This window comes from Acipenser ruthenus, chromosome 14 (genome assembly GCF_902713425.1).
Source record: "Acipenser ruthenus chromosome 14, fAciRut3.2 maternal haplotype, whole genome shotgun sequence".
NCBI classification, from domain to species: domain Eukaryota; kingdom Metazoa; phylum Chordata; class Actinopteri; order Acipenseriformes; family Acipenseridae; genus Acipenser; species Acipenser ruthenus.
In genome coordinates this window covers 10,884,316-10,908,884 of record NC_081202.1, presented here as the reverse complement: position 1 = coordinate 10,908,884, position 24,569 = coordinate 10,884,316, and the positions used below count along the sequence as shown (strand labels likewise).

Below are 24,569 nucleotides of genomic sequence, written 5' to 3'. Positions count from 1 at the left end.
TAGATAGGCATATGTAAGTCGAACTGTACTTGTTTGGACTCTTGTACACAATTATATTACACACTTTCTTCCACACCACAACACGAACATCACAGTAGGCCTACTTTTCTTATTTTAAACTTTACTTTAGCCTGTAAGATACTGTTGTGTGTTTGGCATTCCAATTACAATAAAATGGTGTTTATGACTGAAATTGAATTGAATAAGTATTGCTTCATTTTTTTTAAAAAAAATTTAAATACCGGTATTTATTTATTTAATACCGGTATTTATTTATTTGTTGTTAACTAGATTTTATTGTAGATTTTTTCTGCGATCAAAACCTTATTCTATTCCCGAGTAAAAATTAAAGACATATGCGTTTCTGAGCCGAGTTTAGACGCCATAACTTAAAAAAAAAACATGTATATTCTGGTGTGTTATATACCTGATGCTCGAGCTGTAACCTGCTCTATTCACACTGGATCAGTCGTTTATGGACACGATTGGCGTTAGATTGGATTTCCTAACTAATGTTAGGATAGGATGAGACAGATAGGAAAGCAAGTTAGGAAATTGTTCTGTAATATGGCCCCAGGTTCTGTACCTCGTGCCAGTAGTCTCGGTATTCCAGCTGTGCGCAGTGTTCTTTTCTGTACGAGCTTCGTCCTCGCCTGAGTAGTTTGAACCAGGCTGCTTACCGTACTTTGACACGGTGCAAACATGGCGTCTGTAGCAGGGAAACTTTTCAAACTGTGATATGGCATGAAATTAAATGAGGAAGTTTAAACAATAGCTTTGGAATTATTAATAATATATATTTTTAAAAAGTCACAACAGGCATTTTGTGTTCAGGCTTTATTGTTGAAAGTCATTAAAAAAGGTACGTACGTTATAGTAAAACTGTTCATTTCATTTTGAACAGGAAATGCATTCTACTCGTGAAATAAAAAAAAAAAAGTGTTTTTTTCATGTTATGCTATGTTGTTTTTAGAACACCAATATAATGTAGTGTTGAACCGTCCATGTATTCATAGGCGTACTTATCGTGATTGATTTATTTGGATATTTAATACAAGTGTAATCTGTGCTGGTCTTTTCAACAGTATCCGTTGCGTTCATCAGATGTGTTTGCATTTGCCAAAAAGTGAACTCCTAATTAATTTATTTTTAAAATTAGTATTTGTTTTTCAGTGTAAATCTTAGAATGTCAGGCAACCCGTTAAGATTTATTGCATTAAACTAAACAATTACAACACAATGGAACTTGATTGGGCTGGGGGTAAACTAGTCAGTGTTGTTCGCATTTCTCAACGCAAAGATTATCAGCACCCAGAGTTATTCCATTTCTGCGATCTGGAAGTGAAAGTGGCAATGAATTTTCAGTTTGGTGTCACTTTAACTAGCTTTTATTATTTTCGAAGTAATACATGTTATCACCGTAAAGAGGGAGTGTCCGCATGAAACACTATATTAAGACAGACTTTATTTACGTATAAAATCCCAGCATTGACCAACACTGGTTTATCCTGCTCGTTCAGTAGCTGGTAGCACAGTACAACTGGGCATGTCGGTTCAAGGAGAAAATAACAGTAAAGCCAAATTCTATGATGTATTGTACACGCCTAAATCCATTTGTAAAAATGTTAAACTGTGAATTTGAACTCACTCTAAAGGAAACCAAACGTGCAATAAACTAAAAATCACCTTTAAAAAAAAATGTAAACCCTTTGGGGAAAAAATAATTAAACTGATCAGAATCTAAAATTGACGAATAAATTAAAACAGTTTGCATACAATAAAACAAATAACATCTCAAATGGTTAAAGTCTTCAGTATTAACCAGTTAAATGAATGCCCTAACAAATGTATTCAATTATCAATCCAGTTGTATTAATTTGTTATAAGAAATTCTATGTACTCTACCTTTAGTGGTATGGCCACCACCTTATAGACCACAATTGTTTATCCCTTGACTGTGCTTAATAGCAAGGTTTCACTGAATTGATGTAGTTGAAATTTGTTAAGATTTGTAGTACACATTTGCACTACACAAATTAATACATTTAACCACATCAGTAGCAGTAATGATTAAAACCCACCACATGTTAATTTACTGCAATGAAATAAATTAAATTCCCATGTAGCAGGAAAGTTAACATGTTATAAAATATTCCTAGGTTACACTAAGCTATTGGAAATGACTCCATTAATTTCTGTTTTTTTTTTCTTTCTGTAGCTCAATTGTGAAAGGCTGAAAACAGAAGAATTACCTTTTCAGCATTCTTGAGCTTCACCACATATTGTGGATGAACCTTCCGTGGACATCATTTCTAAGAGGAGCCTGTTTATATATTAAAGTACATGTGTAGATCTTTACGTTACTGTGTCAGTCACTGTCTCTACGCAGCAATGACTCGACTGGAAGAGGCAAATAAAGATGTCAGCATGCATTCCTCAGTGCGCTATCTTGGCTTCTTAGCCAGTTTAAACTTGATGGTGGCCTTATGCATGGGCCTTTATGTAAGATGGGAGAAGACAGCAGATACCATAATATTAGTCATCTTTATCTTGGGACTGTTTGTTCTAGGCATCGCCAGCATATTGTATTACTACTTCTCCATGGAGGCAGCAAGTTTGAGTCTCTCCCATCTGTGGTTTGGATTTCTTCTTGGGCTGCTGTGTTTCTTAAATAATCCCTCCTTCAAAAGTGATGTAAAGGAGGAAGCCACCAAGTACCTTCTGCTGACCAGTATCATCATCAGGACGTTGTGGGCTCTGGTAGAGAGGGTTTGCGGTTGTGTCCGCTATCGGCCAGCCCTTCTGACCTCTGCAGAGTTTTTGGAACTTGTTGGCTTCGCAATTGCCAGCACTGCCATGCTGCTGGAGAAGTCCATGAGTATCATCCTTCTGGTAGCCTCTTTGGCCGTGCTGATTATTGACCTGCGGATGAAGTCTTTCCTAGCAGTTCCAAACTTAGTTACTTTTGCTCTGCTTTCTTCCATGTTGTTTTTCCCCAGCTTAAATATTCCCACCAACCCTTTTGCCCTTGCATGCTTCTTTAGCCGTCTGATCTGTGACCCGCTACTTGACGTCTACTTTAGTGGGCTTTCTGTCACTGAGCGGTGGCTGCCATTTCTGAACCGCGGCCGTCTGTGTAGGAGGCTCTCCATTCTTCCACTGGGACTTGTTGAGATCACCTTCTTCATCCTGTCTGCCTTTAAACTAGGGGATTTGCATCTGTGGTATTTTGTGATCCCCGGGTTCTCCATTTTTGGGATATTTTGGTTGGTCTGCCATGTTATTTTCATCATAACAGTCTGGGGTTTCCACACCAAATTAAATGACTGTCATAATGTCTACTACACACAACGTACTGACAGCAGAAACTTGGACAGGGTGATGGCCTCCAAAGGAATGCGACACTTCTGTTTGATCTCAGAACGGCTGGTGTTTTTCAGTCTCTTATCAACAGCAATTCTGGGTGCAGTATCCTGGCAGGTAGGACTTGGATAATAGTAAAATGCTTCTAATGATTTAGACATGTTTTAATGTTGAAATTATTTATATTTTAAGTGAGTTAAAAAGGGTGAAGATACTTTTAATTATCTAAGTTCTTGAGGTTGTGAAAGCAATGGTCGCACAAGTCGGTGTTTCCGCTAGGAAAAACTGCTGCCAGGCACAGTGACTGGTCACTAAATAGTGTATTTGTCACAACACAAAATGTCATTGTTATTCGTCTGACACCTGTCCACTCTTAGTGATACGCATGCACATAGTTATGGAGTAAGAAATAGGTCTATGTGAAAAAAAATACTTTTTTTTTTTTAGTTTAGCAGAAAATGAATAAAAAAAAATAGTTTATAATAATTTGTTTTCAAAACTTGTTGGAATACTTTTTTCTTATTTTTTAACATTCATATTTTGTGGGGCTCCCAAGTGGCGCATCCAGTAAAGGCTCTCCGCGCGGAGTGCAGGATGTGCCCTATAGCCTGGAGATCGCAAGTTCGAATCCAGGCTATGTCACAGCCGACCGTGACCGGGAGTTCCTAGGGGGCGGCGCACAATTGGCAGAGTGCTGCCCGGGTAGGGAGGGCTTAGGTCGGCAGGGGAATCCACGGCTCACCGCGCATCAGCGACCCCTGTGGCCGATAGGGCGCCTGTGGTTCTGCAGTGGCGCTGCCAGATCTGTGTTGTCCTCCGGCACTATAGGTCTGGTGGCATCGCTGTGGATCCGCGGTGTGAAAAATGACGGCTTGGCAGGAGCACGTTTCGGAGGACGTGTGCTCCAGCTGCCGTTTCCCGAGTCGGCAGGGGGGGTTGCAAGCGTTGAGCTGAGGATACAGATAATAATTGGGCATACTAAATTGGGGAGAAAACGGGGGTAAAAAAAAATAAAATTGGCGACGACTAAATTAAATAAAAAAAAAAAAAAAACATTGATATTTCGCTTCAGAAATTTTACGCACTAGTTCTTAGCGTAACTTAAAACTACAGGTATAATATCAGCGTGAATTAAAGCAGTTTGTACTAAAAAAAATAGGCGGGTGCGCAAACTTGCATAAGACTAGACTGACATATCTAGACTAAAGAGAGCACGCAAAAATCATACATAAATATAAAAATAAACTGCGCTTGCTTTCATTTCAATGCACCGACAACTTTTTGGTCACGTATGCATCAAATTTGGATGCCCTGTAGAGCCCTTTAATACAGAAATTATACTCTATATTACTGGGTGAAAAAAGTGAAGGATGTGTGTGCATTTAAACTTGGTATTTAAAAAATATGATTACTGTATAATGTACTAAATCCTTCATAAGATTTGTTACAAAAAATCTATAGGTTCTAATTATGCACATGACAAACAGCCAAAAAGAAGAAAAAGGACAAAAAGAGACTGTAGGCTCTCGCACAGACTGTCAGTAGCACCACAGGAGAGAAGCCTTTAGGTCTACTCATACATACAGTACCTGATGTTTTATTTATATCCTTTGTGGCATACAGTACTTTCATTGTCTAATTTGTGTTCGTGAACAACACACAGTCATCTCTCAAAGTGCCTGCGGCATGTTGAAATAGAGATAGATGTTTTATTCTGGAAAATGTAATACAGATGAACCCGCTTTATATCATGATTGCTGTGCAGGCATAATTCGTGATATAAAGTGGGTTTCACATTTGCCTATGACAACATTACGAGAAAAGTAACCGTGAATTATTATTATTATTATTATTATTATTATTATTAATATTGGTTTATTTAGCAGACGCCTTTATCCAAGGCGACTTACAGAGACTAGGGTGTGTGAACTATGATCAGCTGCAGAGTCGCAACAACCACTCACCCGAAAGACGGAGCACAAGGAGGTCAAGTGACTTGCTCAGGATCACACACCTCCTGGTTACAAGCCCTTCTTCTTTAATCACTGGATCACACAGCCTCCTCCAGAGTTAAATTAAAGAGCAATGTTTTAATATTGTACATTAAGTCGTTCATTACATTTAAACACATGCATATAGTTTACTACAGGACAACTACGTTTTGTATCATTAACTGGAACGAAACAGTTTGAGTCATTATCTAAAAAAGGCATGAATTGTCGACTGATGAGAGCTATCAATTAGGCATTGCACTTGGTGTTTTTTTGTGTGCATTCGTATAAGACTACGTTAAAATCTGGTGACGTTGGTGTTTTGTAACTGAACTGTATCCTGATAAGATATACAGCCCACGGAGCATTTGACAGGCTGCTCAAAATGTCAGTTTATCAGCCGAGATGATAATTGGTTGTTAGTTGCGTTGGAAACTAATTCTATCCTGTGGTTACTTAGTAAAGCCCGGCCACGCAAAATTTGACAGGCTGCACAAAACGTGACAATAAGCAGGTTTGTGAGATGATATTAACAACAGGCTGTTTCAGCTGGGCGGTCCACCCGGCTAAGTGGCTGTCGCCGCCCAGCTGAACAACCCTGATCCGCGCGTCTTGCGGATGCTACTATGCCTTTAATGATAAGGATTGATTGCGCTGCTAGCAGACTAGAGCAGCTGTCCTTACAAAGGTAACACAAAGTTCTCCTGTCAGGACACTGCACTCTGATTGGCTATCGTATTATTGTTACTAAAATAATGAATAATCCCTACACTTAAACCCGAACCTTAAGGTCAGTATCCTATACTGCAGTAATTACATGTTTAAAGTAGTTAATGTTTGGCAGTGAATAAGTGTTTTTGTTACTTTAAAATAAGTGACCGGAGGTGCTGACTTCCTTGGTTGTCCTGACAGGAACATTGCGTGGTACCTTTGTAAGCACTGCGCTAGACCACTTGCACGTACTGGTTTAAAAAAAAAAAAAAAAACTTGGAACCACACGACAGCTGTGTTACGTCTTGACACTACATTTAACCAGTCAGAGTTGAAGGGGCGGGTTTTCCATTTTAAGCACTTCTAGAGGCTGAAACGTTAAAATGACTGCTAAAAAATAACAGATTATTTTCTAAGCAAAAATAGTGACATGAATGTGGAAATTACCAAACCGAAATAGATGATGAAAAAGAAAATGTAGAAAATGAAAAAGAGCAGCCTGATTATAGTCAACAAAGAGCCACTTGTAGAAAGCGAATTGGAAGAACCGCAGAAGAAACATTGTGATAGTGGGTACGATGGTATGTGGGGAAAAAATAAAAATTGCTTTTTTACATCAAGGAATTGGGTGGTATGATGTGTAAGCTTTGCCAGAAACACAAAAAAGAGGGGGTAAATGGAGCAGTGTAGCCTGGGTATGAATTAGGGTGGATTATTACTCATTATTATTATAATTCGTTGTCTTATTATATTTAAGGTCAGGCAGTTTTATTTTTGCGTTAAAAGTGCTCCCAGCAATAATGCTCAGCCACCCAGCTGTGCAGAATTCCAGGGGAGAAACCTGTTTAAGAGAGGTAGTTTCTCAAAGAACCTATGGTGCATGGCGAGTGGTTTTTTTCAAAAATCATTATAAACAGGGTATGATATTAAGTGAGGTGATATAAAACTGGTTCATCTGTATTGTCATTATTTCTTAATGTCAAAGCATTTCAGATTTCTTTAAGGTTGCAGTTTCATATTTGCAAGATTATTTATCTTCCTACCACTTAACAATTTAAACAGCTTGTTAAACATATCTTGAACCAAGAGATTTACAAAACTTCTAAAGTAACTTAGATAAAGCTTGACTTAAATTAAAACCCCACTATATCTCTTGCCAACTTTTAAAAATGAGTGGCATGAAACAACATAGGAGTGAAAAACTAAGTGATTAAATAATGGATAAATAAAGAAAAACAAATAATTAAGGACTACTGTAGCTCTTAAACATCTCATTACAAAAATGCAAAAAATGAAGTTTTGAAAGCTTTGAGCCATGCTTAAGATACAGTATTTGAAAGTATATATTAATGCTGTTGCAATCAGTATTGTTTATAGTGATGTATGAAATAAATGTGGCATTCAACCTTTTTAAAATGAGTGGAATTTCATGGAATTAAATTCTATTTCCTTTCATTCAAATTCCAATTCTGTATCCTGAAGTTTTTTTCAATTCAAATTCCAATTCAAATTCTTGAATTGAATTGGAATTTACCAACCCTGCTTCAATAGATTACCTAATTGATTTCTCAAAATCAACATCCGTTGAAACCATGTGATTGGCCAGCATGATTTCAAAATGTACAGGTAATTGCAGCGCGTTATTTAGGTAATGAATAGGACACTGTATATGGAGGAGTTTATGTAGTCATTTGATCATTTTAATAATAGCCAACTTATCAACAAGGTAGATAAGGTAGATCTCTATTATATAGTGTATGGACTGGGGTCAGTTTTGTCTCATTGTATGTTGTTTTATTGTTTTGTTTTTTTTCATAGCCCGTAAGGCCTTCTTTTCTATGGTATGGAAGGTGCACCTACTGCAATGTGGTATGATTATCCTGTTAATAGGACACTGAGCTTCAAAGTTTTTGTGTTCCTAATGCTTTAGTAATTAGGCTAAGTGTTTTTTTGTTAAGGTTTTTGTAAAATAGATACTCAACCAGTGTGTGCATTATGCAGATTTTCCAGATCAAGAAGGCAGAATATTCGGTGTACAGTTAAGTGTAAATGAAAAAAGGTTATATTTACAGTAGCACAAAAAGGTTCTGGAACATAAAATATACAATAAAGGTTGATAATACAAATACTGCAGGCATGACTTTTACCAGATAGGCAGGACAGAAATAAAATGAAATACCAATTACTGTACTTGCTGTAATTTGTGTTACTTTTTACTGATGTAAAATTATTTAAGTATTTTTCTGCCTTTTTGTTCTATGTGCCACTTGTTTCCTGTGATCACTGGCTTCAGAAATGTGTTTTGACTGATTTCATTAATATAAGTAAATTATTTAGCTACAGTATGTGACCTCTAGTGACAGGGCTATCCACAAAATATCTTGTGTCTATATTATTTGGAAGCTTCAGTAGGGCCACTCTTCTGAAACGCTTTGCCATACTGGTAAACCTTAAGGAAAGCAAACATTCACAACTAAATTGAGTGAAAGGTCATGTTGTTAGAAAGAGTTTGTGTCATTTGCTACCCCTCATACAGTACAATTAACCACAAATATACCTGTGTACCTTATTGAACAGTGGGGTTAAAGCTTATGGTAATACACAATAGATATAGTAAAACTGGATTTGCTCTCTGTTTTCATAGTTATCTTAACTATACTTTATGTTATTTAGATTGACTTGGTTTATTTAGATTGATTTTTATGTTTCACTCGTCACATCCTGGTGGGAAGTTTAAAGCCTCCATCGAGATCTCACAATCATGTCTGACCTCTAAGTAGTGTAATACTTAACCCCAGCAGCACTCTGCCTTTATATCAGTAAGACATACAACAAACAACATGTGCGCTATTTCTTACATTCACTGGGAATTCAGTTGGATATAAAATCGCTTTATGGTAACTACCACCTTAATGGTATAGGCTGCTCTGTGCACTGCCACTGCTCATATGTTGGTTGATAAGATGTGAGCACAGGCTCCATTGTAAATAGTTTCCAGGGCTTGAATTTCAGTGCGGGATTGCAGAAATCACACATTTTCCAAGTTGCTCCCGCATATCTGCAACTTTCAGTGCGGGAATATCCTGCAGAGATATTTTAAGACACCAAGCTACTGTATTTTTCTCCCAATTTAGAATGCCTGAAACGCTACATCAATCTCTAAGGAAGTGGGTGTCAGTGACGAAAGCACTATGACCCGCATTCTGAGTAGTTCTGGTTGAAATAAATAAATAAATAAAAAGTAGTGCTGGATATTTTAAGTGCCGCGAGACTTTATTCTCTCGTAGATGATTCTCGGCCGCTATCTTTAAGCATTATAGAAACTTAGTACACTGCAGTAAGTAAACAGTTTTGAAAAAAAAAGACGATATATAAGTCTATCTAGGTGTTGTTTTGCAAGACTTTCGCTTTAACTCTTAAAACTCAGCCCCCATTCATTTTGGGGCACCGTAAAAGCCACCTACCTGGTTCATGGCTTGTTTAAAAGTACAGCCCGGGGCTTGCACACATACAGTACTTTGCAGAGAAACACTGCATGTTCACTGACTGCCTGAACCTCCCAGATAATGGACTGATACAAGTGACTAAGCATCTGCATCAAATAACACTGCTCACAAAATGAAAGTTTGATGAGCTATTGGCTATATACAGTACTGCATTGTTAATAAAACTACATGGCCATGTGTTAAAATATATACATAGTCATTTTAATTGTACAGTACAGCCAGCGCCGCCTAATCGGAATACTGATAATCGGGATTTCTGTTTAAATGGAACAGAACTCTGGGAGATGGTTCTTCCAACAGCCTTCCATATAGGAGGCTGTGTGGTCCAGTGGTTAAAGAAAAGGGCTTGTAACCAGAAGGTCCCTGGTTCAAATCCCACCTCAACCACTGACTCATTGTGTGACCCTGAGCAAGTCACTTCACCTCCTTGTGCTCCGTCTTTCGGGTGAGACGTAGTTGTAAGTGACTCGGCAGCTGATGCATAGTTCACACACCCTAGTCTCTGTAAGTCACCTTGGATAAAGGCGTCTGCTAAATAAACAAATAATTCCAAATGCTATATATGTCGTTTAATTGGGACGTCACTTTGTTTAATTGGGATACAGTATTTTCAAATGATGAACGGAGATCGCTTTTCAGAGCAAAACAGGTCACATAGCACAGTGCGGTGAGTACGTGATTACGCTGTGACTTGTGTAAATTGTGTAAACCACATTGGACTCGAAGGAGGAGTCGTCTCCTGTGGTTTCTCAGACAGCTGTTGCAAAGAAAGTTGCCGTGTCAACATCGCAGGTGCCTCGCCTTGTGATAAGATGGGATTTCATTCTTTTTCATTTCATGCAGAAATAAAAAAACAGTGATTCATTTTGTTTAGGAATAAAAAAAAATTGACTCGTATTTTAAATTATGTATTTAACATTTAATCATAATGTGATGTGATTTCATTGTTTTCAGAACTGCCTTTCGTTTAATTGGGACAGCCAATCAGGATATTTTTCCTTCTCCTGAGGCTTTCCCATAATAGGGAACCACTTTTCTCCAAAGGAAAGAAGGGAGGGGAGGCATGCCCAAAATTGGATTAGAATGAGATTTTCTCATATTCTCACAAATATTGTTGATCAGTGTTTTGGTATTATGGATGCAATACAGTACTTTTATCGTTTTTATTTTTTATTACAGCCTACCAATGGAATCTTTATGAGTGTGTTTTTGGTGGTCCTGCCTTTGGAGTCGCTGACTCATGGTCTGTTCCATGAACTGGGAAACTGTTTGGGAGGAACCTGTGTGGGATACGCGGTTGTAATCCCCACCAACTACTGCAGGTAATAAATTCCTTTAAAATTCCTTTAATTCAAATTACTGATTCGATAGAGACATATTTTGTGATGGACAATAGCACTTGAGAAATTATATCATCAGGATTTTAATTTATAACTGGGGATTTCTGTCTGTGAATCAGGAAACTGAATTTAGACGTCTCCAATCGCTTTTCAGGGGCTGGCAAAAAACATGGAAAATACTTTAAAACTGCTACATTTTACAGTTTTGGAAATAGATTAATAAATAAACTATATGGCTGCCTCATAAGTGGGAGCAGTAGAGAATACAGTTGCTAATATTTCATTTGAAGATGACTGTACTCAGTTTAATAATGTTATGAATCGGTTTGTACCTGTGTCAAACTTTACATGTCAGTCATGGTGATACACTTTTTCATGTTACTGATGGCTCTAACTTTGGGAAACAAGAAGGCTGTGCCTGGTGCTGAACTATGGTATTAGATTTGATAATATGACCCAAGTGAATGGGTCCAGCCAGTGGTTAACACACAGCTTCTTCAGCTCAAGATAATTGGTTCAGTTCCTGTTTGGGATTCAGTCAACCTAGACAGAATTATAAAATGAGTGCACTGTGGCAGCCGGGCAGGTAAATCCTCCTTGGCTTGGACCTAATCATCATAGGGACCAGGTGAACAGCTGTGCAGCCCCATATCTTCTGCTGGAGGACAACCAGGAGTGAATTGTGAAAGTGTTTAATAGACAGATAACACACGTGACTCTTTTTCTTTTTCCTTATACTGTAGCCCTGATGGCCAACCAACACTTCTTCCTCCTGAGCATGTGCAGGAGTTGAATCTCAGGTCGACTGGCATGCTGAGCAGTATTCAGAGGTTTTTTGCCTACCACATGATTGAGACCTATGGCTGTGACTACTCTACCAGTGGCTTGTCTTCCAATACCCTCCAGTCCAAGCTCAAGTCGTTTCTTGAACTGCGGACCGCAGATGGCCCCAGACATGACACCTATGTTATATATTACAGTGGTCATTCTCACAGCTCTGGCGAGTGGGCTCTTGCAGGTAACAATATAATTCCACCCTCTTTTCAAGAGGGGTTATATAGATTTGCATCTTGTCTATGGGTACGTCTAATTAAGACAACTGTGTGTTAGAAGAGGTTAAGTGGTATAGCATTACAGCACACTGAGATATTGTGTTCATATTTTTTTTTTGGATTTATCAAAAAGCCTTCAAAAAATGTAATTTTGGTAGCCTTTTGATATTTACATTTAAAGATGGAGTGTATATTTGCTTATTTAGCACACCATTGACAGTAGGTATCTAGGGATTTTCGGAGGCACTACATCTGTCTGAATGTTACACTTCCTATTTTTACATATACCGTATCTAGAGACCTACACATCCAGCCCATCAGGAAATTTTTCCATTTTGTTTTTCATTAAAAAAAAAAGAAAGTTCAAAACTTGGCTCAAGTGCACATCTCTGTAGGAACTTGGCTTTCAGACTAGAATGAGGAGAAACCATTTTAATCCTTGCGAAGGAGATTGCGTGCCGTGATGTCTGATCATGGGGCTGCAATAAAAAAAAAAATTAAAAAAGTTTCCTTGTTAATTTGTCTTACATCTATCGTGGCTGTGTATACAAAGAGGGATGTGGAGACTCAAGGTAAACCTGCAGGACGGTTCTGGCATGACTCAGACAGATTTAAAGTGGTGATGATGCTTGGTGACAGATGGAGCAGACTGTGAACAGCTTCTGTAATCTATCCCCTCTTGCTGCCTCAAAAGAGGATTAAAAAAAGACGGCGGCCGCAGAGTTCTTGCCTGTAGCTGTTAATGGCAAAGCAATGAGCATTAAGGGAATTCAGCCCTGCAACAATACTGTAGTTACATTTCTAACATTTTTCATCACAATATCCTTGGAGTACATTTACAGGAGATACATCCTCAGTGATGCAGTATCTCTGGGTTCGAGGTTTCACAAAACAAGGAGAATCAGAGTGATGAATGAGGAATTGTAGACCATGCATACAATATGAGAATCTAAACTGCTAGAGGTTTAGATTCAGTGATTTTTTTTTTAAACTTCATGAATAAAGATGGTGCAGAGTATTTCACATTGGGGGACGCTTTGTGAATCCTGACTGGTTTATTTTGGGTGATAGAAAAAACACCACTGAGCAGCCCATATTCCCAGTAACTGCATTACAAATCACACACTCGTTTAACAGAGACTTCAGATGACTGGCAGCAGCACTTTGCTAATTAAATAGGCTAATGAATGTAATATTCCTGAAACATCCTTTTGATTATTTTTTATGCTGTTTACATAACTGTAACCAAAAAGTAGTAAATGTTATCTTGAGTATAGTTGATTACCGTTTTACATCAAATGAGCACAACCAGTACAAACAAGTTTTATCAAAATTACAAAAACAATTTCGGAGCACTGGCCAAAACAAAAACATGTCTTGGCTACATAGATGTACGCTGTTTGTTTGAACTCTTTTAAAGGTATCAAGACAGTAAGTTTCAGTTGTTCTTAAAGTTTGTTCCAAGACCATGGAGCTATAAAACGGATTGCCTTTTTTCCAAATTCTGTATAAACTTTAGGAACTGAAGAACTTAGAACAGACCATGGTAGTAGATACTCTATAAATAATATGTCGTAAGCAATAAAGTACTCAAGATTAGTTGTTTTCTAGTTTGTTCTGAAAAACAGGATTTATGTCTATAAAAATAACCCAATTTAAGTTTTTGTTTTTTTTGAGAGCATATCGATATGTGTTTTATAATTCAAATTCCTATCTAACCATACTCCCAGATATTTTAAGTTAATTACTAGTTTAATGCAGGACCCTTCCAGAGTCTTCAATTTAAAGTTTGGCATATCAAGATATTTATAAAGATTAGGGGTGGGCAACGATATAAAAATTGTATATTGATAGCGATAATACCAAAGTCTTGCAAAACACAGAAAAATATAATAACACAATTGCAATGTCAAACATATATACATATACAGACGTTAACAGATATTTACCTATGAAAAGCAGTAACTTAATTTAACTTAGTGGTGCTTTGCTTCACAAACCGAAATATTTCTATACTTCACTGCGCACAGACTTTTGTACCCAGTCCGAAAGTAATTGTATCGTCAGCTGCTACGTGTAAATGCTGATTCACGACACCTCTAAAAGTATTAAGTACAGTGTCATGCTGAATTTTGTATTATTTTGAGATGTGTTTTGATGTTTTAAAAGTACTTCTCATTTATAATACCGAAAGTTCACATTTTAAAAATACATTAATAATAGCACAAGTAATGAAGCGCTGACCCATGCGCATATCTCAGAATAATGCAAAATGGATGGCCAATGGTGCTTAATGCAGCATGCAAGCTTTTGGTACCTAAACGCCAATCAATGGAATAAAATGGTGTGTGGTGTTTGCCTAGTGACAATGATTGGTATGCATAGGGTTTGTTGTATCTTAATATAAAATAAACTTGATTATACTGCGTTTGTAGCAGTATTAGCAATACAAAGTATGTCTCTGTGAGCGTGCATGAATTTTCGCTCTATTGAATTATTAGCAATATCATCAAAATATCGATATTGGTGCCCACCCCTAATAAAAATCATTGCTTTTGTTTTTTTGGAGTTTACATCATGTTTAAAACCCAACAGATTTGCTGAATGGTATTTAATGCTTCCTGCAAGTTTTTATTAACCTGGTCAAGCAAAGAACCATTACAGCACAATACAGTATCATGTGCATACAAATTTAATTTAGGTTTTCAATAATAATGCCCAGGTTGTTAATGTAAAGTGTAAACAAGACTGGTCTGAGTATAGATCCCAGAGTAACTCTCTTTTTAAAAGCAATTTTAGCTATACTAGATGCTTTTGCATATTGTGTGCTACCTAAATCCTGGTTACAATCAACATTGTGTTGTATCCTAATTGATTTTTGTTTAACTGTTCATTTTCCCTCAGTTAAGATCACAATGTTGCTGGTGTAGGTAATAATAATCTTGACTAAACAACTTTCCTTTCAGGGGGAGAAACATTGCAACTTGAAAGTATCCTTGACTGGTGGACAGAGAAGAATGGCACTTTCTGCTCACGGCTGATAATTGTATTGGACACTGAAAATGCCCTTCCTTGGGTTAAAGACGTGAAGAAGGTTTGTGACCTCTTTGTTGCAGTCCAGGGTGCAGGAATGGCCAAAGTTGTAAATGTTGAGGAAGCAGATCCACCACAGCTGGGTGACTTTACTGCGGAATGGGTGGAGTATAACTGTAACCCAGACAACAACATCAGGTGGGCCGAAAAAGGCCGGACTATAACCCCAGTGTATGGTGTATCTAAACGCTGGAGTGACTATACACTCCATTTACCAACAGGAAGTGATGTTGCAAAGCACTGGATGACAAACTTCCCCCGTGTTACCTATCCCCTTGTTCACCTGGCTAACTGGTGCGGTGGATTGCAAATCTTCTGGGCCTGCAGTTTTTGTCTCCGATGTTTCAGGAGGCTAAAACTGAGCTGGTTCCCTCCAACTGTGCTAGACACAGGAGCAGGATTTAAATTGGTTAAATCTTAAAAAAGCTTTACATAGTTTGTTTTTCTTTGCACTTAAGGTACAGATTGTATTTTATTTTGTATTTTTTTTTTTCTTCAATCTAGAGGATTTTTCCAACTGGGTGAAGTTTTGCTTTTACTTTGTGTAAATGGAAAAGAGTGTGGAAACTAAAGATGAACTGTTTGTAAGATTACTCAGTAGCTTAAGTAACCTATGCTTTTAAAAGAATGTTCAAGATGTCCTTTCTAGCAGCTGACCTTTGACTTAGTTGTACAGCTGTGTGTTCTGATCCAGCTCTGTTTTGCCCAGCTATGAAATAGTTATCACTTCACATTGAGTTAGGACTGGTGTTCGATTTGAAAAGAAAATATTTTCACTGTACATATGTCAGCATGGATACACGTAGAGACTGGGAAGTTGGATTTGTTGCGTGGTGTTGAACAAAAACTGTTAGGACTGATTTGATCTCTAATGCAATGCAATGGCAAAATGCTTTCCTACAAAGACCATTGATCTCAACTACTAAAAACATGCTCATAAATTATTCACACAAATGCAATACTAATCAAATTTCAAAGATTACACTTTTATGGAGGTATGCTTATTGATAGAAAATGTTTAAAGGTTACCAATTCAAAAAATAATAATTATTGTTTCACTGAAAGGACATCTTAAATTCAGCTAATTTACATTACAATATGACAGCTTTAAAAGAGGACTGCCACATGGTGCAGGGTTGGTGGAGAGGACAATACCCCTCAAAACTGGCATTCTCTCACTTATTATACTGTATAAGTCAAAAGATGGTGATACATATTTTTGCTATGACTTCCAGACAACTTGCCAGCATGCACCACTGGCATGGGAAAGAGCATTTTCTAAGGATGTTTTAGTTCAGAGTTAATTTTCCTAATCCAATAGTTACTGATTCTGTGAGTTTATTTATTGATACTGTTTGTGCACAGGAAAATGTATCATTGTTACCCAAGAAAGATATTTTCCTACATAAAGCCATTTCCTACACTTTTGTCAATGTTTTTTTTCTTTTTATTTTCCCAATGCTTCATCACTAAATGTCTTTCAAATATAGAGTTATTTTTTAAATCCTAAAACAAAAGTCTCCCTAGTCAGTAGGGAATTGAGTGAAGACTGATTTAGGACACAGTGGAGGACTCATTTGTTTAGAAAGAGATTTATGTAATGGAGATATTACTGCTGCACACACTAGTAGTCATTTTTCATGGAATGGTAGTGGGCAGGGTAAATAATGATCTGAGCTGGAACAACACAAGAGAATGATACAGAACACACCATTTGATATGAAATAGGAAAGACATTTAATATGAAAACGTATATGGTATTCATTTAATTCTACACCACAGTCTGGGTACCTTACATACGGTAGCATTAAGGTGAAATTAAAGTCAAGTGTCGCAACTGGATACCAGTTGTTTCCAGATTTACTTAAGTTGAATAAAGTACTAAAGGCTACCTTACTGTACTAGTGTTAGATTTCATTATTCCACCTGACCCCTTTTTGAAATCCAGCACTCTGAGCGTGAGCAAACTGGTTGCATTATGATGTGAAGAACTGTTGACAGGATTTTCATATGCCTGTTTTGAATACACATTTGTTTCCCGTTTACATCGCTTGTATCCAACAAGATCTGGGCCAGGTTAACAGTGTGGAGGAGAGCGACATCAAGGATTCTTCTGTGAATGAATTAGCAGAGGCGAGAAGAAACACTTGTCAGGGAATAAAGAGTGCTGACCCTGAGGACTTGTGAAGTTCTGGAACAAAAGGATCTTCGACACAAGAAAAGGGGGAGGCCAGTGATAATGTTACTAATACGTGCTAATAAAAGGTAAGAAAGTGTATTTTACAACCTTGGTTAGCTCTAATAAAACATGTATAAACTAGTTGTGGGAATGACAAACCATACATTTTCTTACATGACCCTCGTGTGTGTATATACAGTGCCTTGCAAAAGTATTCAGACCCTGACCAATTCTCTCATATTACTGAATTACAAATGGTACATCGAAATTTCGTTCTGTTTGATATTTTATTTTAAAACACTGAAACTCAAAATCAATTATTGTAAGGTGACATTGGTTTTATGTTGGGAAATATTTTTAAGAAAAATAAAAAACTGAAATATCTTGCTTGCATAAGTATTCAACCCCTGTGCTATGGAAGCTCCCAGTTTACACCGATGAAAGAAATTGCCCTAATGAGGACACAATTACCTTACCATTGGCCTCCACCTGTGAACCATTAAAGTTGCTGTCACATTTTCTGGATAAAAACACTGGCCTGTATGGGTGGTTGGCAAGAAAGAAGCTGTTACTCAAAAAGTACCATCTGAAAGCACGTCTGGAGTTTGCCAGAAAGCATGAGAGTGACCCAGCTGCGATGTGGGAAAAGGTTTTGTGGTCAGATGAGACCAAGATAGAGCTTTTTGGCCAAAACCCAAAGCGCTATGTGTGGCGCAAACCTACCACTGCCCATGCCTCAAGACACACCATCCCTACAGTGAAGTATGGTGGTGGCAGCATCATGCTGTGGGGATGCTTCTCATCAGCGGGGACTGGGCATCTTGTTAAAATTGAAGGAAGAATGGATGGAGCAAAATACAGGGAAATACTGCAAGAGAACCTGCTTCAGTCCGCTAAAAAACTGAAGCTTGGGAGGAAATTCACCTTTCAGCAGGACAATGATCCCAAGCACAAGGCCAAAGCAACATTGGAGTGGCTCAAGAACAAAAAGGTGAATGTCCTACAGTGGCCCAGTCAAAGTCCTGACCTCAATCCCATTGAGAATCTGTGGCTCTATTTGAAAATTGTGGTCCACAAGCATCGTCAAACCAACCTGAACAACCTGGAGCAAATCTGCCAAGAAGAATGGGCCAAAATCACTCCGACACTGTGTGCAAAGCTGGTACATACTTACCCCAAAAGATTTAAAGCTGTTATTGCAGCGAAAGGTGGCTCTACCAAATATTAATGTTGGGGGTTGAATACTTATGCAAGCAAGATATTTCAGTTTTTTTTTATTTTTCTTAAAAATATTTCCCAACATAAAACCAATGTCACCTTACAATAATTGATTTTGAGTTTCAAACAGAATGAAATTTAAATGTACCATTTGTAATTCAGTAATATGAGAGAATTGGTCTGAATACTTTTGCAAGGCACTGTGTATATATATATATATATATATATATATATATATATATATATATATATATATATATATATATATAGCAGCTGGCTCTTTGAGCTAATATATATATATGTCACGGTATACAGGTTTTACAGTATAAACTGCCACGGTTTTTAAACCGCAACCATTTTTCTATACCATGATTACCGAGTTCACAGTATTGGCGCGTTTTCCATGTGTGATATATATATATATATATATATATATATATATATATATTTATATATATATATATATACACACATGGAAAACGCGCCAATACTGTGAACTCGGTAATCATGGTATAGAAAAATGGTTGCGGTTTAAAAACCGTGGCAGTTTATACTGTAAAACCTGTATACCGTGACATATATATATATTAGCTCAAAGAGCCAGCTGCTATATATATATATATATATATATATATATATATATATATATATATACACAGTGCCTTGCAAAAGTATTCAGACCAATTATATATTATATATGTATGTATTTTAGGGCTGTAAGGGTTTAAACGGTAAACGTGGATTAAAAATGTCTTCATTTAAAGTTTGTATTATACATTTAAACGCAACTTAACAGTAAAATATATTATCAAGTTATTTGTGCATATTTTCCGCAGATATGTTTCCCTTTTTATGGTGTTCCCCTTTAAGGAAACCTGACCTGTTCTTCCACGTGATCACTCTAAATACGTCTTGCATAAATTAATGACAGACCAATTTCCTGCGTTGTTGTGTATCTCCTTTGCATTGCCTTTTTTCAGGTCTTATTATAGGGCTCTATGGAATCCGTGTTAACGAGAGCACGGACGGAATCAAAAGAATGTTAACGCGGAATTAAGTGCTGTATGAAAAAATGCATTTGGCAGTAGAGCATTAAGCTTGAGATTTAAATATTTGAAGGGAAAATGTGAAACTAATGGTCAGTACAGACAGTGGCGTAACTTTGGTTTCAAAAGTGGGGGAATGGGTGGCGGGGGGACGGTTTCTGTAGCTGGGTTAGAAAAGAGGCGGGGTATTCTGTAAGGGATAAACAACAAGAATTAATTCACTGTTCAAGTGCGTTAAATAAATGCAATCATGGAAAATAAATAGAAACCTTTTTAAGGACTTAAACAATTAGACAACGTTGCAGACTATTTTTAACATCTGTACTAGTACATCACAAAAAGCACTCCTCACACAGACTGCTATTACAGCAGTCACTGAATACTACGATCCCAATGTTCACACAGAGAAGATTTATAGTGAAACCATGGGCATAGCAGTAATATAGAATTGATCAAGTTCAAAAATAAAAGTTATGAAACATGCCTATCTATTTGCTTTGGCGTGCCCCACACTGCACTAAAAAATAAAATAAACACAACCCGTTTTTAAAGTTAACAATACTATTTTTTAATACAATTAGATAAAACAATACTTAATCCAATGAAGACGAACGCAAACCAAATGGAAAAAGTAGAAGCCTGTAGTTTACGGTTTTGTGTTGTTCACCTTGCCTGCGGTGTGCATAAGTTCATTTAAATTAACCTAATTACATTTTTTTTTAAACGGTAAAAACGGAAATCAGAAAAAAATAAATAAAATGGGAATCAAAATAACACGAATTCCATAGGGCCTTAGTCTTAGTACTGTACATTATTTCAGTAAAGTGAATAGCCTGTGATTAAGACACCTCACGGCTCCATTCACGCCACAGTAAAACAGTAACACATTGGAAAAGAAAAACATGTAGCTACTATTTATTTATTTATATAAAAAAAAAAGAACGGCGAATAAGATGTCTGTTACAAAGTGCTTACACCTTTTTAAAAATCCATATTGTATTGTGTGTGTTGACAACAGGACATCTGCAATTACAGAACAGCTTTTAATTACACTATGTAACACAATTTTTGTTCCTGGGTAGTAAGTGTTATTTCCTAATTGCTTATGCCTCAAAAGTATAGAAAATGGCTATTATTCCCCACAAACTTTGCTTTTGTGACCAGGACAGTGATATTTTGAAATTTACCTATTTCCAATGAGAAAACGGGCGAATTTGTGTCTTTTCGTTCACATAAAGTCAGAAAAAAACAACATATGAATCCAAATTAACATGTATTTATACTAAAGTAATACAAAAATGACTACAAAAGATTTAGAAATTAGTAGTTTTTCGAGATTTACGATTATACTGTAAATCACTTTCACGAATCAGCCCCCAAATGTAGTCTCCCAACATGTTCTCGTTATACTGTCCTTGGTAATGGTATTCAAAGTCCAGTATATCCTGGTGGAAGCGCTCGCCTTGCTCCTCCGAGTACGCTCCCATGTTCTCCTTGAATTTATCAAGATGAGCATCAAGGATATGGACTTTGAGGGACATCCTACAGCCCATTGTGCCGTAGTTCTTCACCAGAGTCTCAACCAGCTCCACATAGTTTTCGGCCTTGTGATTGCCCAGGAAGCCCCGAACCACTGCGACAAAGCTGTTCCAAGCCGCTTTCTCCTTACTAGTGAGCTTCTTGGGGAATTCATTGCACTCCAGGATCTTCTTTATCTGTGGTCCGACAAAGACACCGGCTTTGACCTTTACCTCAGACAGCTTGGGGAAGAAGTCTTGAAGGTACTTGAAGGCTGCCGACTCCTTATCTAGAGCTCTGACAAATTGTTTCATAAGGCCCAATTTGATGTGCAGTGGTGGCATCAGCACCTTCCGGGGGTCCACCAGTGGCTCCCACTTAACGTTGTTCCTCCCCACAGAGAACTCGGTCCGCTGTGGCCAGTCCCGCCTGTGGTAGTGCGCCTTGGTGTCCCTGCTGTCCCAAAGGCAAAGATAGCAGGGAAACTTGGTAAAACCGCCTTGGAGACCCATCAGGAATGCCACCATTTTGAAGTCTCCTATGACCTTGATGCCATCTCAGAAAAATGCAGATATGTATCCACTTAGGCAGCTGGAACTAAACTGAACTGGTGGGCTTAAGGCCCCTGTATTTATACTACTATTTATATTACTGGAAAGTTCTAGAAAGTTCTAGAAGTTACTCCAAGTTTACTCAGCACTGAATCTATCTGGAATGTTCTGGAAAATAGGTAAATTTCAAAATATCACTGTCCTGGTCACAAAAGCAAAGTTTGTGGGGAATAATAGCCATTTTCTATACTTTTGAGGCATAAGCAATTAGGAAATAACACTTACTACCCAGGAACAAAAAAAAAAAAAAAAATTGTTACACGGTGTTATTCAAGCGAGCTGAACCGAGAAGCTGTGAAAGAGAGGGATGCTGGGAAATGAAGTCTTTATTTTTTCACGTGAATGCGCTAGCGCCGTTGTGAAGGGGAGGGACGCTGGGAACTAGTATTGTATCAGACAACGGCTTTGATTTTTAATGAAAAAAATAAAAGTAAAAATAAAAAAAATAAAAATTTATGGCCGTTTAAACGGCTAAATGACCGGATGTAGATTTACAGCCCTAATATATATATATATATATATATATATATATATATATATATATATATATATATATATATATATATATATATGTGGAAAATGTAATCTGTATCCTTCATAGGTAGCTTTAGTATAAAAAAGCACTGATGTTTGAAATATATATTGTATGCCATTGACAGACATACTGGATTATTGAGTAATATTCCCCCCCCCCCCAGTCAGAAGGCGGCTCTGTTTGTACTGTGTGTGCACTGAACTCTTCAGTAGTGCCTACTCTCCATTCCCCTGCCAAAGGTACAGGATTTGAAATGCATCAGAAATTATACATTCAATAGCATGTAGTAAGTAAGGGATAAACAAGTACTGAACTAACCCAGTATTTCGAGAGCACTTTAAAACATTTCTAACTCATTAAAAATTGTTCTTTATCCCTTTTACTGAAAATTCAACAACATTACTCGCTGGTACATGTTTGCAAATGACTTTATGATATAATTAATTACTGAAGGTGGAGTTGACTGCTGTGGATTTGTTTACATTTGTCAACAGTTTTCAGCTGAATTGTAGTACTGACACCCTCGTGAATAATGTCAGTGTTATTTCCCTGAGAGCAGCATACTGTTGACTAACTCACTACAATACAGCAATGTATATTAACACTGGGGTGAAACTACCAGGTTCCATAGCTTCACTTATTAATCCAGTTGAGTTTTGCTGGATTGAGTTGAGGTATTAGTGAAAGACATTCACTGTCACATATAGTGACTGGCCTACAAATGACAGCATCAAAGTAAAAAATGGAAAGTCCCCTAGTCTGCAGTATGTGCCGGTTTCTGTGATCATGTGGTGTGTCATCCCTCAACACAGTTGCTGCTTTGACTGAAGGGTCTAACAAAACAATCTCCCGAGTGGTTTCAGAGTGCAACGTTTGTAGGCAGCTACCATTGGAAAGCATGACTCCGGTCACAAATGACTGTGGGATTGAGTCTGTACATGCCATAGCTTGTGACAGGCAACAGTAGGGCCTGAGTAGCAGGCTTTTTGAAATCCACTCCATGATTTTCAGGATTGTTCATGGGTCAGTGCCTGACTTGAGAGGAACAATCTCGCTGTCCCATATGTTTATATGAAGACTCTGAGCGATGGGGCTGTCTCATGCTATGCACCTAAACACTAAACAATTCCCTTATATGGCAATTCATGAGAACAGTTGGCTACACAATGCACTTATTTTATTCTAGCTTATTCTATCAACTAAGTATCAGCTCCATTTTGGCACCTATTTATCAAATGTTTTTTGTCCAGATATATATATATATATTTTTTTTAAACAAGGACAATGCAGTTAATGTAGATTGTCTTAAGAACTTAAGTCACCATAATGTTGTTTTTTTTGTTTTTTTCTAAAATGTGCCCCAGAGTAAAAATGGATAATGGACATATATTGGAGAGATAATTGTGTGTTTATGAGAGGTGACTTGAGATTAATCATTTGCCATGGTACAGAGAAGTCTCCCTTGATTGTTTTGGAATATTGAGTGCATTGTGTGATCTTAGTCCACAGTGGCATTCAGATGACACCACATATATAGTACAGCACATTGCTATAAATAATATGTTCATGTGCTAATGAAAGGTATGCATTTTATTTATTTAATTGAAAGGCTTGTCATAGGCAGTGTGCAAAAATCAATATGTGTTAATTAAACATTGTGATTACATTATCATCCTTATTGAACTCTTACCAAGCTCTTCCTCTGACATGTGCACTGGAGGGACCAAAAAAACAGTAAGTGGAGAAAAAGAAACCACCATGTATGTATCTGTCAGCAGTTTCTGAGAGAGCAATTAAAAAATAAATTGTGTACTGTATTTGTTTGAAACAGTTTGCTAGATTCCAAAGTACCAAACCTGTCCACTATAATACTAATTGTGGCAGATGCACAGGGTTTTCCTGCAGCATACTTTGATGGAATCACTTTCTTTCTTTTGTTTCCAGGCCTGGTCGACAGCTTACTAGCAAGGAAAAGAAGGGAGTAGCACCACCCATCAGTGGCAACGTAACCTCGGCATACAATATGTGTCTATTTAAATGTTGTAGTTTGTGGCAGGGCAAAAGCCCTGCTGCTGTAAATAGTGTGTGCGGGAATGTAAGGTTGGCAGCGATGAGGTTAAATCTGTCCCTGCCAGCAATCACAGTTATGGCCATTCCCTTAATTGGGGAGTGGCCACATATCTAAAAGGAACCAGAAATCCTTTGTTGGGGAGAGGAGTTTGGTTGTGAGTGTTTGTGCTGTGATTTTTTAAATAGTTTTGTATCTGTAGTGAAGGCTGATGCCCAGCCTACAAGTGATTTATTCATTTGTTTGAACATTTCATTATGGCCCTCATGCCAGTTTATTTTGTTCCTGTTCATGTGTTTGTTTGTGTAATAAACATGCGCACCAGCGCTTGAACTGCA

At 37.5% G+C, this 24,569-nt stretch overlaps 1 protein-coding gene across 2 annotated transcripts; it reads left to right on the top strand.

The window, feature by feature from the left end:
• The first annotated feature begins 461 nt into the window (after positions 1-461).
• LOC117419765 (transmembrane protein 168-like) lies at positions 462-24,569 on the top strand. Of its 2 annotated transcripts, XR_004547298.3 has the most exons (7): positions 462-862; positions 2,219-3,480; positions 10,751-10,893; positions 11,655-11,929; positions 14,930-15,057; positions 17,122-17,321; positions 24,108-24,569. XR_004547298.3 is itself a non-coding variant. In XM_034032839.3 (5 exons), exons 2-5 carry the CDS (start codon positions 2,344-2,346, stop codon positions 15,475-15,477), a joined length of 2,103 nt encoding a protein of 700 aa, XP_033888730.1. In that variant the 5' UTR covers positions 464-862; positions 2,219-2,343; the 3' UTR covers positions 15,478-16,479. The 2 variants fall into 2 exon arrangements, 1 of the variants encoding a protein (XP_033888730.1); XM_034032839.3 differs by lacking the exons at positions 17,122-17,321; positions 24,108-24,569 and having other exon boundaries at positions 464-862; positions 14,930-16,479.

Excerpts from the sequence above, each read along its gene's own strand:
- LOC117419765 (XM_034032839.3), top strand. The coding sequence starts at position 2,344 with ATGTGTAGATCTTTACGTTACTGTGTCAGTCACTGTCTCTACGCAGCA. Across the intron at positions 3,481-10,750 it reads TGGGTGCAGTATCCTGGCAG|CCTACCAATGGAATCTTTAT; the intron begins GTAGGACTTGGA and ends TTTTTATTACAG. Across the intron at positions 10,894-11,654 it reads ATCCCCACCAACTACTGCAG|CCCTGATGGCCAACCAACAC; the intron begins GTAATAAATTCC and ends CTTATACTGTAG.